The following is a 17,112-nucleotide window of genomic DNA, read 5'->3' as shown; positions in this document are numbered from 1 at the left end:
CTTTTTTGCTAATATTACTGATACTAAAAAATTTTAAAGTCTATTTTAAAATGAAGTGGACATTGAGCATTTACAAGTCAGCATAAACAAATATTCGTAGCTTTATTCTCTGTGTAATATTGCACTGTTTTCTTCACAATGTGGATAGTGGCCTTATCTGTGAAATAACTATTTACAAATGCAGATGAGCACTTAGCAGCATTGTTTCAGTACCTTATGTACTTGACTGTGTAAATTTCCAGTTGCCCAAAGGTGTGAGTAACAAGCATTGCTTGACAGAGAGTTTACAGGAAGAATAATGGGGAAAAAAAGTTTAGACAATTGAATTTAAAAGTGGATTTTAATGACAAGCCTATTTGTCACCATCTCTATAGTGTTTGGTTTGTTTTTTTTTTGGTTTTTTTTTTTTTTTGGGGGGGGGGGGGGGGGGAGGGGAAATGTATGAAGGCCAACAGTATGGTGGGCTGCATCAGAGAGAAGTGGCCAGCAGGGCAAGGGGGGTGATTGTCCCTCCCTACTCTGCCCTCATGAGGCCCCAACTGGAGTACTGTGATCAGCTCTGGGTCCCCCAGCATGAGGATATAAGGCTTCTGGGGAGGGTCCAGAAGATAGCCACCCTTATGAAGACAGACTGAAGGAATTAGGGTTGTTCAGCCTGGGAAAGAGAAGGCTCGGGAAGACTGTATTGCCTTCCAGTATTTAAAGGGAGATCATAAGTAGGAGGAAAATCAACATCTTATGCAGGTAGATAATGGTAGGAAAAGGGCAAATTTAAACTAAATGAAGGGAGATTTGGATTAGATATTGGGGGAAATTTTTCACTGAGAGGGTGGTGAGGTGCTGGAACAGGAATGCAGAAGAGCACTGTTTTTTAAGAAGAGCCTCGACCAGACTTGATGGCATTTTGAAAAACAGCATTTATTTCCAAATGCAGTCTCCCATGAAAGAAAGCATCTCCTTTTCCTAGTATCTGAGCTATCTATCATGCCCAACTGTGATGGATGCAAAACATAAGCGTGCCAAGACCCACGGTTCCAAATCCTACCACCATTCCTATTTTCTCCGTGCTCACACAGCGCAGGTGGCAGTTTGCGCTGAGGCACAGGCACGACATGCCACAGCCACGTTCCTCTGTCTGTTGCAGTCGCACAAAACGAGTGTCACGTTAACAGCCTGACAGCGAAGATGCGGCTTCAGCCCGAGATGCCTGCAACTGGGAGCTTCTTTTCACCAACCCACGCAGGCAGAGAGCTTCAGTTCGCACAGATTCGGGGCTGTCAAACTGCGGCATGGCGAGCTGTGATAAAAACACAGAGCTGGGAGAGAAGCCCCGGTGATCTCTCAGAGGGCCGGCCCGGCACCATGCCCCACGTAACTGTCAGGACACATAACCTCAGGAGCCGATCCTCAGCCCCACCGCCTTCCCCTCCGCTCCAAGGCTGAGCCCCGCGGGCAGGACGGGGCCACCCCCGAGCGCGGGCAGCGGCCCAAGGCTCGGCACGTTCCATTCCCCTGGCAGCGCAGGGGGGTGCGCTCCGTAACCCCTGCACTTGTCGGAGAAAGGGACGCGAAGCGGCTCGTCGCGCCGCTGCTTGCTTGGGCGCAGCGAGCCGTGCGACGGCCGACCCCGCGGGGGCGGCAGACGGCGGTGGGGGACCGAAGGGAGAGGAGGAGGGGGGAAGCGGGGCGGAGTTAGTAGGTTCCGGAGGGGCCGGCGGGTGAGCCGCGCCAGCGTCGCGGCTGTCGGAAAGGAGCGGCGACGCGAGCAGAGGGAGGCGCGAGCCCTGTGCCTCCGGCGCCGCAGTCCCGCCGCTGAGCGCAGCCCGGGCCCCGGCTCTCGCCGCGGCGCTCCGACGGGCGGCGAGGACGGGGGCAGGTGCAGCGCGGCCGTGCCGCCGCCCAACGCTCCGCGGCGATGCCGGCGGTACAGAAAACGGTGTCGGAGATCCGCTCCCGCGCGGAGGGTAAGTGCCACCCGGCGCCCGCCTTCCGCCGGCCGCAGGGAGGGTGTGCGCTCGGCTCGCCGGGGTTGCGGCCGCCTGGAGCCGGGATTGGGCGGCGGAGGCGGGCGGCAGCAGCCGCTGCTACAACCGCGGCGTGCCCGGGGTCGCCCAACTGTGGCGGTGGTCGCGGGCCGCGGCCGAGCAACGAGCGCTAGGGCGCGGTGCTGCCGCTGTGCTTTCCGGGCGGTGTCGCGTTGTGTGTCTGTCATTATCTGCCTCCGGCGGAGCTGCCTGCGTGACCGCGGGGAGCGCGGCGTGCTCTGTGCCTCGCTGCGCTGCCGGGCACCGCGCTTCTGTCCTGGGGCTCAGTGGGGACGCCTTCCTTATGGGCAGTATCTGTGTGTGCGCCGATCGTCGGAGGTAACCGCTTCCAGTGCGAGTGTGAAATAACAGCGCCGAAGTAGCAGCGCGTTGGGGCAGCTGATGGTTTGCTGTGGCTGCGAGTAATGACAACAGAGTCACCGCAGTGATCCGTACCTCCTGAGGCAGGTCTGCTGCCCTTAGTCCTGGGGCTGTGTTCAAGTCAATTGAAGATAAATCAGGCCACTGCACCTGGTGCAGGCCGTGAGGGGAAGGGGAAGTAGCATCTTTCTCCCTGCATCTTCCTTCCTTCTTCCAAGCAGATTACTTCTTTTTGTTTGATTTTGTGTTTGTGTGCCCCAGCAAGTGTGTGAAGAATAAATATTGGAAATAGGCTGTTCCCTTCTCGATCTTTTCTGTTTCAACCATCCTGTGTGCCTTTCTCATGTATGCTTCTCAGGGAGAACCTGCTTTTGTCTGTAGGAGCTTACCTCTTACTTCCTAAGCAGTGTGAGCTGACCAAGAGAGCAGAACAATGTAGCCTTCTGAGAAGCAGTGAAGAAGATGTATGCCTCCGGGAGCACTTCAGAAATGTGCTTACAGAGTGGCCGTGGTGCTGTACCCACAGTAATTAGAAGATGCTTACAGTGAGACTGGCAAAGCATCCACTCAGTGCTGAATTTCAGTCAATTGTTTTTCCACTGAGAGCTTAGAATCAGCATTCCCAGTTTATTTGTGTTTGCTTTAAGGTGGCAAAACTACAGCAGTTTAAGGATTATTGAGTGACCAGCTGTGGTCCCTAAAAGCAAGTGTTTTTCTAAGAAGTACAGGTGCATTGAAAGGGAAAAAAAAATGCTGATTGTTCATGGTTGGCTGACTGCAAGACAGCTGAATACAGGGATAGCTTTCTCCAAAATACCTTTGTTTGGTCTGTAAATATGTATGGCATTTCTTTTAAGAAACAGAACTTTTGAAAGAAGATGTGTTAGCTTTTCGTCGTAGCATTACTATGTTGTTCTGTGCATTAATGTATGTTCTATTATTCAAGGAAAGATCATGTAAAAATGATGATTGACATTTAAAATCTGTGCTTCTGATCTGAGATTAATGTGAACTTTACTAGTTCATTTTGTTTCTATTAAGTTCATTCACAGTGTCAGTGGATCTTTTAGTTTCTTTTTTCCTTCTTCTCCAGACTTGGTGAACTTGGACTGTGTTGCTGGTATTTGTAAACAGTGCTGCATAGGGAAATGTTACTATTTCTTAAGAGTATCCAGAGTTCTACAGTGTGAGTGTCATCCTTGACTCTTGAAAGTGACATAAAGTAGCCGTACAGTCCTAGCTGTGGCCATGGCAGGAGTCTTTTAAATAAGCATTGTGCAGAGTATTGGTAAGACTGTCTTCTGAGATCTACCCCAAAGCCTTACCTGCAGCAAGTAGGAAGTGCTTGGTTAATGACAGAATTCTGTGCGTTCTGCTAATACTGCAATCACAAAGAGCAGTTTCATAAGTGCTGTTACAGCACAGGCCATTCCTTAGAATAGCCACAGACTCGAGGGGATGTGATAGACAAGCTAATATTACTCCCTTTGTTCTAGAATTTCTTTGTTGTATGTTTTGGGTTAAAACCTCATTTTCCTCTCCTGTCACTGCAGCAAGTAATTTCTGCCTCAGAGACTTTTTCTGTGGATCATGAGTTACCTTATCAGTCTGGACTGCCTTGACATCTCAGAACTGAGCTCACTCTGGCATAAAGAGATAGTAATACTGCTATTAGAAAAAATTGGCTGCTGTGCTCAGATGAAAAGAACTCAGGCCTGACAGAATAATGCACGTGTGTCATTCACAGTCACGGAAGATGTAATGCTCCAGTCTGTACATTACTACAAAATAAAAATTACAGGCATTTTAACATCTGTAAGACAACATGTAATTTGCATGGAGAGCAGAATTTGGTTAAAACACAGCTAATATTTTGATGGTATTCTTCCAGACCTCTGCAGTATCTTGTGCTCTTTGTGACTAATAAACAGGCATGTTTCCAGTCTTTTCTGTAATAAATTTTGTTTCTAGTGTCCCTTCTTGTAAAGAAAACCTGGATTCACATTAGGCAGTGCTGCTGTTGCGCAGAACTGGTTTGTGTACCAATGAAGTCCTGCTAAAGACCTAGAAGATTGGGTCCTCCTAAACACATTGTAGAGATTTCCTAAATTGCTTTTCACTACGAATAACTCAGAATCTTAGCTGGGCTTCGGGTGTTTGGTACTACAGAAATAACATCTGTGCCTTGTATTCTGCAGTTGCAAAACACGTGGGGAAATCTTTGAGAGTACTTACAGTCATGCAGTTAATATATGCATCTGTTAAATAGTATGAAATGGAATAATACAGAGCATATATTAATGTATATGCATATATATTAATGTATATGTACGCTCTGGGAGAGTGGGGTTGGTATTGACAGTTTTTATTAGGTGTCTCTAAGCTTCTGAAAATATGAGTGTTGCTCCAAAAGTAATGCCTCCTATTTTATTATGTTGGCCCACGGTGTCAGAGGCAAATGGTGGTGGTGTGGCAGTACAGGTTGAACCTTTCTGCTAATATTTCATTACATTTTGTTCATGTGTGACAGATGGCAGCAAAGGAGCAGTCTGAAAAAAATAGCATCATACATGGAAGTGCATATGAAGCAAAGATGTGTCACTGCATTCCTCACATGGAGAAGATGGTAACCACTGACATTCATTGACACTTACTGAATGCTTATGGAGACCAGACATTGAACATGAGCCCAGTGCGGTGAAAGGTGGTGTGTTTCAGCAATGGTGACAGTGACATGAAAGACGTCCTGGACGTCCATGCACAGCTGTCACACCACAAAATGAAGAGCATCTCAATTAGCTTATCTGCTTGAATCAGCAGGTTACCACCAGGGAGCTGTGTATGGAGCTGAGTATCAGCTGGTTGGAAATTATGATGGTAGTGTTGAAATACTGCAAGTTTGCATGAGGTGAGTCCTGTGAGTATTCACACAGGAACAGAGAGAACACTGTATGTAAATTTGAATCGATATAAGGCTAAAGGTGACAGTTTCCTGGAACTCATCATTACTGGTGACGAGATGTGGTGTCACCTCTAGGAGCCAAAGTCAAAATGGCACTCAGTGGAGAGGTGGCGTGAATTCTCCATCAAAGGAAATGTTCAAAACACAACACTTATTGGATAAAGTTATGTGTGCTTTTAGGATAGGAAAGGATCTGGATTTCTTGGAACCCAGACAAAACATCTGATTGCTACATCATGCTGCTGACTGAGCTGAAAGATTGAACTTGCAGAGTCAGGCCAGAGAAGAAGACAACCTTTCCTTTGCAAAACAAAAAAGTGCCAGGCCCTATGCCAATTTGAAGACCGTGAAGCATGTTGCAAGTTTTAGCTGGACTGTCCTACCACACTGCCATACTGTCCAGTTTGATGCCTTCTGACTTCTATCTTTTGGGGCCAATGAAACATCTTTTGTTGTGGGTAACATTTTTGTAGCAATTATGCTATCATAGCAATGGTGGAAACAGTGGATCTCCTCCACTGGTGCAAAGCACAGTGTGCAGGTTCTTGTTCATTAATGGTGAGAATGCATAGCTAATGGTGGTGACTGTGTTGAAAAATAATGTTTTGTAGCTAAGAATTTGCTCTGTCAAATAGTGTTATTGTGCTCTTTGTATCTGTTGTAGTTTCCATGGAAATAAGAAGGAGGCATTACTTACAGAGCAATCTACATAGAAACATTAATGCTTTCCTTTGTGCATTTCAGTGGACTCAGTGCACTTCAGTGAGCCAATTGTGGATTTCAGTGAACTCTCTCAGATGACAAAGTGCAGAAATTTTTGAGGTGCTGTTATGCTGTCTGCCAATAACATTAACAGCAATTTCATATTAGGAAAGGCCAGTTCCCCACATGAGATCTAGATGAAGCTGAACTTGTGTAAGATGTGATGACATACGTATGAAAAGGACAATTATTTTGAATTTATGTGGTAGTCATCAGGTTGTTTTCAGTAATCTGTCCATTCTTGTGATACCTAATATATCTTCAGGTGTTTCTACTTCTGTACTATGTGATTGTGTAGCATTTTAACAGACCTGATGCTCATTATTGGTACTTTTTCCTGAAAAGTGTGTTTTGCAGTCTATGTTGAGATTCCCAGTGGGTCAGAGTGGAAAATTTGGATCCAGTTGCAGTGCAGGCTTGGCAGCCTCAGCAGCAATAGGTCAGAGCAATTGATTGCAGTTGCAGTTCCCTTCTGTTCTTTGACTCCCCAGAGGTGCAGAGGCCAGGTTCTCAGTGTTAGTTCTCTTATCAAAGTTTTATTGTGGCACTGTGACACACTTTTTCAGTCTCACTGTCTGTCTTTGAACTGTGCTGTTCTTTGGAAATGTGAGCTGGAAATGTACTTGGCTACAGAATCAAGCTTTTAAAGCTTCAGAATGCCGTACTTTGAGAATAAAATAATGTTATTAATCATTAAGTAAAGTGTATTAAAATAGTTCCTTTGATTTCAGTGAGTTGGTCGTTTATTTTTCCTTCCCTTTCTTTCCATGGCAGAATCTGTCTGTGTTTACCTTCCATCTATTTCTTCATTTATGTGAAGGAAAAATTGGAAGTACAAACTTTTTGTACAGAGGAATTTATTGTTGTTTTAACTGCTAATTTAGAGACTTTACTACCAAATCTGGTTTAGAAAGAGGCCCTGCAAATATGATGTAACAGAACGTAGTTGCCTATTCTGAAGTTTTGTTGGAAACAAAACATGGTCCTTAGTGGGTTCTCTTATTGGAGAAAGCTCAAGTTGATTGTTGGGCTTTTTTGTTGTTGTTTCAATGGTTATTTATTTGGATTTTGTTGTTGTTGAAGTTGTTGTCTTTTACTGGAAAAACTTAAAATATTTATTCCTTACAAAGTACACTTTTTACTATGAACTTATTTGAGGTGTTGCCTATACCCTGACAAAGGACAGCCATGGCTCCGTATTCTCAGAATTCCCAGCAACTGTCTCCAGTTTTTTCTTGCCTTTTCCCACTGTCATGTGTATTTTACTTCAGTTCCTTGAAAGAAAATCCTCAATCAAAATCTATTATTTAAGCAACCTTGAATGAAATTTATAGTTTTGTGTTTATTCATCAATAGCTTCCACAGTCTGCGTTGTGCTAGCAAAAAAACTTTGGTGTGCAGAACAAGATAATAATTTTAGTTTATGCAGTAGTTTTGCAACCAAACTTTTTTATTGAGGTAATAATTACTTTCCTTTGATATTGAAGCACATTTTTATTGGTTTTGACGCTGTTGGGTCTTAAATTTAAATTTTAAAAAATCACAATATATTATCAGAAAATGTGGTTCTGAATATGAAATAGAAGTTTTAAAACATGCCATTCCTGCATAATAAATCAAAGTGGTGACACACTGGAACAGGTTGTCCAAGGAGGTTGTGGATGCCCCATCCGTGGAGGCATTCAAGGCCAGGCTGTATGTGGCTCTGGGCAGCCTGGTCTGCTGATTGGTGACCCTGCACATAGCAGGGGGGGTTGAAACTAGGTGATCATTGTGGTCCTTTTCAACGCAGACCATTCTATGATTCTATATGATTCTATGACTTGTTGGTATTTCCAGTTGTTCTTTTAATAGGGCTGACTTGCAAATTTTTTCAAGTCAGATGCTTTTCTGTCAGTGGGGGCACATGAGAACTTGTGTCATAGAATCTGTCTGATAATTCTGTAGTTTTATAGTAGTGTTGCAAGCTAACTATTGACAAAGAGGATGAGGAACCTTGTGGTGCTGTTTGCTCTTTCTCAGTGCCAGGTTTTACATAAAGCAGAGTCGTGTTTCCTGTTTGAAGTGTGATAATTGCTGCTTTGTTTTTGATCACTGTAAGTCTTCAAAATTATTACTGTATTATTACCTTAGTATTTGTTGTGTCCTTAGATAAGAGCCTATGTAGAGTGATGGTGCCTTTAATTTTAACCCCTGGACAGTACTTCTCTGAACCCTTAGCACGATGAACAAACAATGAACAAGTCAGTTGGTATCAGTTTTGACATCTGTAATGCAGCAATAATTGTGTATGTTTTTGAAAGGAGATTGGAGCAATTGCTTCATTTTAGGTTCTTACTCATATTCTTCACAGTATTTTTTTCATTATCAGATGTTTGTCACAGCTTTGGTACTTTGATGCTTTGATACTGACTGTGTGTTTTGTAATCTTTATCTTTCCTGTCTGGATTCCTGTCTGATTTTTTATACCTTCTTCACTATCAACTTGCTGAATATTTGGATCAGTGTTGTTATGCTGTCTCGGAACCTTTTAATGAATTACAGAAGAGCAGCCATCTTTAATTTTTGCTGGTTTGTTAACTGCATCTTTGAAAACCACTTTTGCTAAAATCATAGCTGCTTTCACCAAGAATTGATCTGGTGGATGTGCTTCCCTTTGTTCTTGTGGTTACTTTCAGACAACATTTTGAGATGGGCATCTGCGTATTTGATTAGTAGGCTGAGTTCATCATGCAAACTGGTTTGGTGCCAGTGGGTTCTTGCTCTCTTTGAGGAAGAAATAAAGCACTTAGTGGCTTCCTTTTGACAAAGCAGTCAGCTTTTATGAAACTACTGCATTGAGGCTTAGGCAGCAGCTGAGCTCTAACCCATAAATTTTGTTTTAAAATTTCATAGAAGTGTAGCTCTTAAAAGTCTGATGTGATTTATTGCAGTTAGACTCAGGTTTGTGAGTGTAGTTTGATCGATGTCCTACTTGGTATTTTAGTGCTTGACATTATCTGGGGCCAATTGAATGCCAACAACTTGTTGCCAGGTTCTGTATTTACCTAATATAAATAAAACATACTGAAGATATGCAGTTTGTATTTGAAAGAATGGCCATGATTAAGTAGAGCTTTTTATGACTTAATATGTTTGTACTACATGAGTGTGGATGAGATGTGGAAGAAATTGGAAATGCTCATCATTTTCTGAAGTTGCAGAATACAAACTAACTGTGGGAATGCAACAGATACGTGGTTGCAGTTAAAAAGGCTGCATCATGTAGAGAAATGCCCATTTACTCTCAAAGTTATAGTCACAGAGATTCAATATCTTGAGAAATTAGTGAAAAATTTCACCTACAAAGCATAATGTATAGACTTGGGTGGTGGCGGGGGGAGGGGGAACGTGGAGTCCTAGGCTTGGCCTGCATAGCATGCAGACTGAGTGTCCCTGAAGACATTTGGTGTGCAAAGAGCACAGAAATGGTGCCTGTGGTGTTTTTTGCTGTACAGATGTGCAGCAAGTCTTTGACTTCAGGCAGCTCTGAAAAGGAGCAGCTTCCTGGCAAGAAAAGCTTGCTGCATTTTTGATCTGCTACAAGGCATCGCTTGCTAAGTCAGGCAAACAGCAGCTGCATAGGGGCTGGAACCTGCATCTGCTAACACTTCATTCAAGTTCTTGGGCAGACAGTGAGAGCAAGAGGTGATGCGTTGTAAAAAGATGGCAGTGTGGAAGAGTAGGATGAAGCGGACCTTTGTCAAATGCTGAATTAGAATTTCAACACTTTTATTTTCTCTTTACATTCTTTCTGATAATCATATATGAAAGTAGACAATTTCAAAGGGAATTGTGTTTCTCATTGCGTGGGAAACATTTAAATTAAGCATAGTTACCATTTTAGTCAGCATAGCAATGTTGACATTTAGTCAACATTGACTGCCCAGGGAGGTGGTGGAGTCACCGAGCCTGGGGGTGTTCAAGGAAAGGCTGGATGTTGTGTTGAGGGACATGGTTTAGTGGGAGCTATTGGGAATAGGTGAACGGTTGGACTGGATGATCTTTTAGGTCTTTTCCAACCTTGGTGATTCTATGATTCTATGATTCTATAATAACTTCAGTAATGTAGTTAAGAACTCTTAGATATTTATATATATATACATATACATTTCTTAGATATTTATATATATATACACACACATTTATAGACACAAATGAGGAAGACAAACTATACTTTCTTGATACTTAGTTTTGTGTGGCAGTGCAGAATCTGTATTCTGGTGAGTGTATTTCAGAGATCAGGCAGAGGCACGAAGGAGATGAGTAACCATTAAGCTTTCAGTGCAGTCTAATATGCTTTTACTGAAGCTGCAGGCTGCAGAGAGCTACCTATGAGGCTCAGCACCTACTTCCAGAGGTTCCTTTTTAAGTTCAGATTGAGAAATGTGAATTCAAAGTAATAGAAAGGAAGGTAGTGAATGTTTATGATGCTCCTAAGCATCTTTTTCTGGCTTTTTATTTGAAGAACAAATAAATGCCTTAATACTGGTGTTTAAATGTCTATAGTTCCTTGGTGTTTTAAACAAACAGATATTACATTTAATGCCTGCTAACATTTGTATTACCTCTATCACTGTCAGGACTGCAGGTTTACACTTGCAAAAACTTTAAAACTAGCACTGTAAAAATAGAGTAGTGCGTTCTGCAAATGTGTGAACTCTTTCTTTGCTTCCTGGGCTTAGTCAAGCTGGAGTGCTACTTCTAAGAGAGTAGTTTCCAACTTTTTCTCCAGTGTTCTCTCTCAGTAGCTGTTTTTCCACATACATTCCTTCGTGGAGCAACTGGGAAGTGTTGTGTTCCTGGGACGAAGGTGTGCTTGCAGTGTGCTGGACCGAGATGGGAGTATAACCTGTGACTCAATGTGATGACTGAAAAGTTCATGTTCTTAGAGTTGTGCCTGTGTCAAGTTGTGTTACAGCTGTACGTGTTTATGGAGCTGTGTGCTGGAGTCCTGTACAGCTGGTTGGTTGTGTGACAGGGGTAGGGGTTGCCTTTCTAAGGGTCGTTAACGATGGGAGAAGGAAATGGCTTGCTTAATCTGATGTATGCAATTGTGAGGTTCCTCCAGGCAAAGAGTAGTGTACAGGCCTCTTGTGTGGGCCAAATCTGTTGGGCTTGGCCAGAAGGGTGTTCTCGAAATGTTTACTGAAGCTTGACTGCAGTTGTTGGATGTGTGCCTTTCACTGGAGAGCTGAAAGGAAGGAAGTTAATTCCAATGAGTGAACACAGTAGCGGGGATTTCCTGTGTAATAATATCAGGAACTTCAGGTCCCTGATACTGGTGGGAAAGTCTGGAGCAAGGATTTACCTAGGTGGAGGAGAATCAACTTCGGGAACACTTAATAGGAAATGCAGCAGTGCCCAGACTCTGCTCGGATGTTCAGATGTATCCATGGGCGCTGAGGGAGCCGGCTGATCACACCAATATGCCTCCCCATTATCTATGAGACATTGTGCTGGTCTGAGGTGGTTCCTGAGGAATATAATTCCTTTAACTGTAGGATAAGCCATGTTGGTTTTTTGCCTTTGTATAGGCTGTGACGATGAATTTTCTCTGAGTATTTCTCAAAACAGATTATTTGTGCAAATAAGTAGAACAGATAAGTCACTTTGATTTAAGATAGCTGTAATAGGCATCTGCTTTTTGTATTTAATTTCATTTTTCAGACATACTCTTAGGGAACTGTTTTACTGCCATTGAGATTAATAGTAAAACTTTTCCAAGCTTCTGGTAGGAAGTTTACTTCTGAACCCTTACAGGAACTGTAATTGTTGCACTACCATAGTTGTGAAACAGTTCAGTTTAAGAGAGGCACATAGGGGAAATGGTGCTATATGTTTATTGGGTGGAAAGCAGGAAAATGTATCAAGAAGAATTGAATGAGTTGTATAAATGCTCACTGCAACAAGCAGTGTTAACATTTTACATGCAAAACTGGAAACTGATCTGTTGAATAATCTGTATGCAATGTGGAGATCATCTGAGTTAATGATCCTCATCATTAACAGATAACTACTTTTTTGTCACTGATATAGTATAGTACTGAACTTCTTGTTCTTTTCATGTTAGTTCTCATTTATTTGTTTTAGTGTCTTCCCTTTAAAACATTTGTTTGCCCCAGTACTTGGGGCACTTCAGGAGAAGTGAAAGAGGTTGTCAGTCACAGACATTTCATTTCATTTTTCCATGAAGCAGTATAAGCTATTTGAGTGCACTCAATAATTCAGTTGTAGCTTTACAAGGCTTCTTGACTATGTTGTTTTATCTTCATATCTAATCACCAATGTGCTTTAAAATGAACATTACCTGTTATTGTAAGAAATACGAGTAAATTGAGTTCACAGTCAGAATAGATGTGGATCTTTTTGTCACGCACTGTTCTAAATCTTGTATGTGTGTGTATGTGTACATTTACTTACATTGAAATGTTTTTTTTCTTTTTTTTTAACAGGCTATGAGAAGACAGATGATGTTTCAGAGAAAACTTCTCTGGCTGATCAAGAAGAATTGAGAACTATATTCATTAATCAGCCGCAGTTAACCAAGTTCTGTAATAATCATGTCAGGTATCAAATTATATTTCTGTTAATACATATGAGCTTTGTAAGGTTGCATACTGTTGAGCAAAATCAGAGAAAATATTCTGTTTATTCTGTTTCCTTTAGATCACTAATCTGACTCCAAAGGGAGGAATGAAGAGAAATGACTAGAATAGTAAGACAGTTTCATATACAAAGCTGACCTTCAGAATTTTTAAGTTCTGAGTAGGAAGGTTCTTGATGGAACTTCTGCAGCTTTTACGTATCTCTAGAGTATGGATTTATTCTTCTGGTTAGTTCAGTTTATCTTTTGCTTTTGAGCATATCACCGGATAGCTGGACAGAGGTAGATGTAGTGAAAGCTTCACTAAGATATTTACACTAGGATTAAATATATTTTGTTATTCCAACCCTCAGAATTTCACTTAATACTGATCAGGAGTTGTTTGTTTTGTTTTCTTTTAAAGGTAAACTTTCCACTTGATGAAGGATATTGTTTTTCTTTTAATGAATATAGAATCATAGAATGCTTTGAGTTGGAAGGGACCTTTAAAGATCCTCTAGTGCAACTGCCTTGCAATAATCAGAAACACCACAGCTAGATCAGGTTGCCAAGGGACTGATCTGGCCTTGCCTTGGAAGTATCCAGGGATGGGGAATCAATTATACCTTTGGTCAATCTGTTTCACCACCCTCATTTTAAAAAGTGGTTTCCTTGTATCCAGCCTAAATCTACCCTTCTTAAGCTTGAAAACATTTCCCCTTGTCCTCTCACCACAGACTCTGCTAAAGAGTCTGTTGCCTTCTTTCCTGCAGTACACCTTTAGTTTAGATATTGAAAGACCACATTGGAAAATTGTGTATTATTGAAACTGTAGGAAAATTGTACATTATTGAATATTTTAGTTTTAGTTAAATATTGTTAAGTAAGGTTTTATTAGTCTTCAGTATGCACTGAATCACAAAAATTCCTCTTCAGTTTTGATGTAGCACCCTTCTCATTATGTTAGCTCAACTGATAATCCTTTCCCCAAGAATTTTTCTGCACATGAGTCCTGGTGCAGAATTGATCACCAAGTGTGCCATAGCTTGCTGGATAGGGTGTTGTTTTGGAATATAAGATCTGTAAGCCTAGGTCCTGTCCTAATTCCTCAGGGCAATCACTTCCCTGCTTCCTGCTCCTCTTTTTTTTTTTTCCCCTGGCATCCTGTAACCAAGTCATAGAGAGGTGACAAGGAAACTTTTGCCTCAAAACTGAAGCACACAAAGGCTTCAGTGGATGATGGGATTTCCTTGGGTGGCTGGTTTGTAGAAATCTTCAGGCTTCTCTTTTAAGCAAAAACTAATCTGTTTGCTACCACAGAAATCACAGAAGATTCTATTATATTTGAAAGCTTGTATAACTGAGAGAGAAGGAATATATTTGAATTTTCTTCGTAGTGTAATAATAGTATATATTTTTTTTCTTTTTATCTTAGCACTGCAAAGTACAACATTATTACATTCCTGCCAAGGTTCCTTTATTCCCAGTTCAGAAGAGCTGCCAATGCTTTTTTTCTTTTTATTGCATTACTTCAGGTAAGAGCATCAGTAAGCTAGCAGGGGTAGCAGGTACAGGGCAATAGAAGCGGGGTACAATGTGGTGCCCCTTTGATTTCATATTTTGCCTGAAAAATAATGTGCCATTAGTATGGGGGGGTGTAGTCACGTGTGACTAGAAATGAAAGGGAAAAAATAACTGGAGAAGTGGTGGGTACTGTTGCCCTGTAGCTGACAGAACGTTTTCCATTAACTTTCTGCCAGATTTCCACAGTTGCTTTAAAATGTGATCTAGAGTAACGTTGAAAAAATAGATGTGTATTCATCTTATTCCAAGAAACACAGTATATATATAATAATATTGTGTTTTTAGATACACCATGTAGTAAAAGAAAAAATAAATGTCTAATAAGTAACATTGACGGTTTTTGTAAACCTCTTATGATAAATTGAGGATGTATTCTAACTACACTGAGGCACTACTTACTACTCCACTTTTTTTGCAAAATCTCATTGTAGTCATATGGGCGACATTGCCTGTTCTAAATGTATTAAGTCAGGAATACTCTTGTGGTAAATCATTGCTGCCACTAACAACTCTAGTCAATATAAAGATAATTACAGATAGTTATGAATATGTATCACATAAGTAGCTGCATTCTCTCAGCATTTATTTTACATACACCTTCACTTGCATCGTCTGTACCCTTATTTGCTGAGCAGAAACAGATTTCTTAGACTTGTGTAGCTTTTCAATATTTGTTCATTAGTTTAGTAGTAAAATACCAAATAGCTTCTTCAAATTTAAAATAGCTTGGAGTTGTGCCCACTCTGTTAGACTAAACTAAAAAAATTAATCATATTTTACCAATACGTATTTAAATTTAGTTTGAAACACAAAAGATGAAGGTGAACCTTCTGGAGACACTAAAACCTCTGAAAGTAACTGCTGAATACTGTTCAATTTAAAATGTTTTGTTGTATCAGCTTTGTTTGATTCTAAGACAGTACCCCTCACTTGGAAATAATCAGTACCTTGTCTGAGTAACGAACTTAGTTGTCACCTCTATGTTTTCAAGAAAATTTGAAAGTTCTGCTTACTGTGTTAAAAAATGTTTTTAATCAGGAATTCAAGCCCAGGTTTTTTTCTCTCTTTTTAATAGCAAATTCCAGATGTATCACCAACAGGCCGTTACACAACATTGGTCCCTCTCTTATTTATTTTAGCCGTAGCAGCAGTGAAGGAGATAATAGAGGATATTGTAAGTATTTAATAATTGTATTTTGTAAATAACGATCAAATATCTTGTAGATTATATTGCAAAGAACCTTTCTGAGTAATTTTCTGTTGAGCCATTCTTGGCTTCTGAATGCTCTTGAAAGCTTATGAAGCTGCTTATGTCGGAAGATGGAATCTTGTAGAATGTGGTGTTACAATTTGTGTGTTTAATATGTGCAAGAGTGACAATAACATGGGAAATCAGTGGCTGTTATATAGATTGATTATAGTCAAGAAATTCTCATTAATACAGTACAAGCATAATTAGGTAAAGTATGAGCTTTAGAGTAGAACTACTAAGTTCTACGGACTCCACAGAAACCACTCAGGCTCAGAGCATTCAGAATATTGCAATTTTGTCAAAAATTCAGCTAATGGAATGTTGGAAGCTACTGAATTCATAGAAAGTTGAACTTATTTTAGAATAAAACAGGCTTGAAATAATTATTTGGGCAGGAAAAAATGTATTTTCTTCCGCATTAATCCTTTATTCTCACTACTTACACATTTGAGCTGGGTTTAAATTTTGTCTCTAAATGAGACAAAATTTACTACTAGACAATAATGTTTTCTATAAAACTGGAGATAACAGCAAAGGTTTTTGGGTTTTTTTTCACTACCTCCCTTCCCAGAAACAGAAAGTGGCTGGATTTGTGTTTTGCATTTATATTATTTGCTGCCTACTAAGCAGCTTCTCCTTACGCATCTTTGTTGCTTTCCTTTTATATAAACAAAACCACTTTTAAAAAGCCATAAAATCAATTCACGCTCTTTCAGATATTTTTAACTGTTCTGCAGTTAATGCTTACAGACTTGCACCATCTGTCAGTGTCTAGGCAAATATAAAACTGAGGCTGCTGCTACTGTACAGAGTGTCCTTTTTAAAATTATCTCCCTCCTCTTTTATGTCATTTGTTTCTTTATGTCATTTGCTCTTTACAATTTGATGTGTTTAGTTTGGCATGAAGCAAAAGCCAGGGTACGGGTCCAGGGTTGTTTGTTTTTACACATATCAGTTTTTAAAATAAAAGGTATTGTTCCTAATTGCTACAGAATTGCTCAAAGGCAATTCAAAACTTATTTTTCCTTCTATTAATTTTATATTGCCTCAGCATGTAGGTACTTCCTATATTGTTGCAGGAATATCTGACTGACAGTGACAATAGCACTTTTTTCCTTGGAAAGATCCATGGTAAAATATTTAGCATTTTTTCCATTTTTCTTTAGCTTCAGTTATATTTTAATTTCTTTACTCAGTGAAATAGTTATCTTTACCTGATATTAGAGCAGGTTTACTTGGCTTTTCAGTTTATTAAAATAATACTTTCAACTGAGTAACCAAAAGCTTCCTTTCTGGAGTGTAATCACAAGTAGATGATGTTAGCAAGAGGCATTATTCACAAACAGCATATGTTTTACATATATGCTTCAGAAGTACTATCAAAATTTGTGACAGGCAATGCAAGATTATTGTCTGTTTCTAATAATTTTTCACCCAGCATAGCTCAGAAAGCAATTGAAATTAAACTCACTTTTCGAGTTGCAGGGAAGGACAAAGTTGTGGAGTGTAAATACATCATATC

The 17,112-nt window shown here is 40.6% G+C and overlaps 1 protein-coding gene across 5 annotated transcripts in view; it reads left to right on the top strand.

Moving 5' to 3' along the window:
* The first annotated feature begins 1,803 nt into the window (after window positions 1-1,803).
* The window catches only part of ATP8A1 (ATPase phospholipid transporting 8A1), a 95,454-nt gene continuing 80,145 nt past the window's right edge, over window positions 1,804-17,112 (top strand). For 4 of the 5 annotated variants that reach the window (XM_052682514.1, XM_052682512.1, XM_052682513.1 and 1 more), the window contains exons 1-4: window positions 1,804-1,964; window positions 12,624-12,738; window positions 14,190-14,289; window positions 15,414-15,512. In XM_052682514.1, coding sequence (XP_052538474.1) covers window positions 1,916-1,964; window positions 12,624-12,738; window positions 14,190-14,289; window positions 15,414-15,512 — 363 coding nt within the window. In that variant the 5' untranslated portion in view covers window positions 1,804-1,915. Of the gene's footprint in view, window positions 1,965-12,623; window positions 12,739-14,189; window positions 14,290-15,413; window positions 15,513-17,112 lie in introns of those variants that run through there. The other variant, XM_052682515.1, reaches the window with a different exon arrangement.

This window comes from Tympanuchus pallidicinctus, unplaced genomic scaffold (assembly GCF_026119805.1).
Source record: "Tympanuchus pallidicinctus isolate F22 unplaced genomic scaffold, pur_lepc_1.0 scaffold2, whole genome shotgun sequence".
Classification (NCBI taxonomy): Eukaryota; Metazoa; Chordata; class Aves; order Galliformes; family Phasianidae; genus Tympanuchus; species Tympanuchus pallidicinctus.
This window is presented reverse-complemented; position numbering and strand designations above follow the sequence as displayed.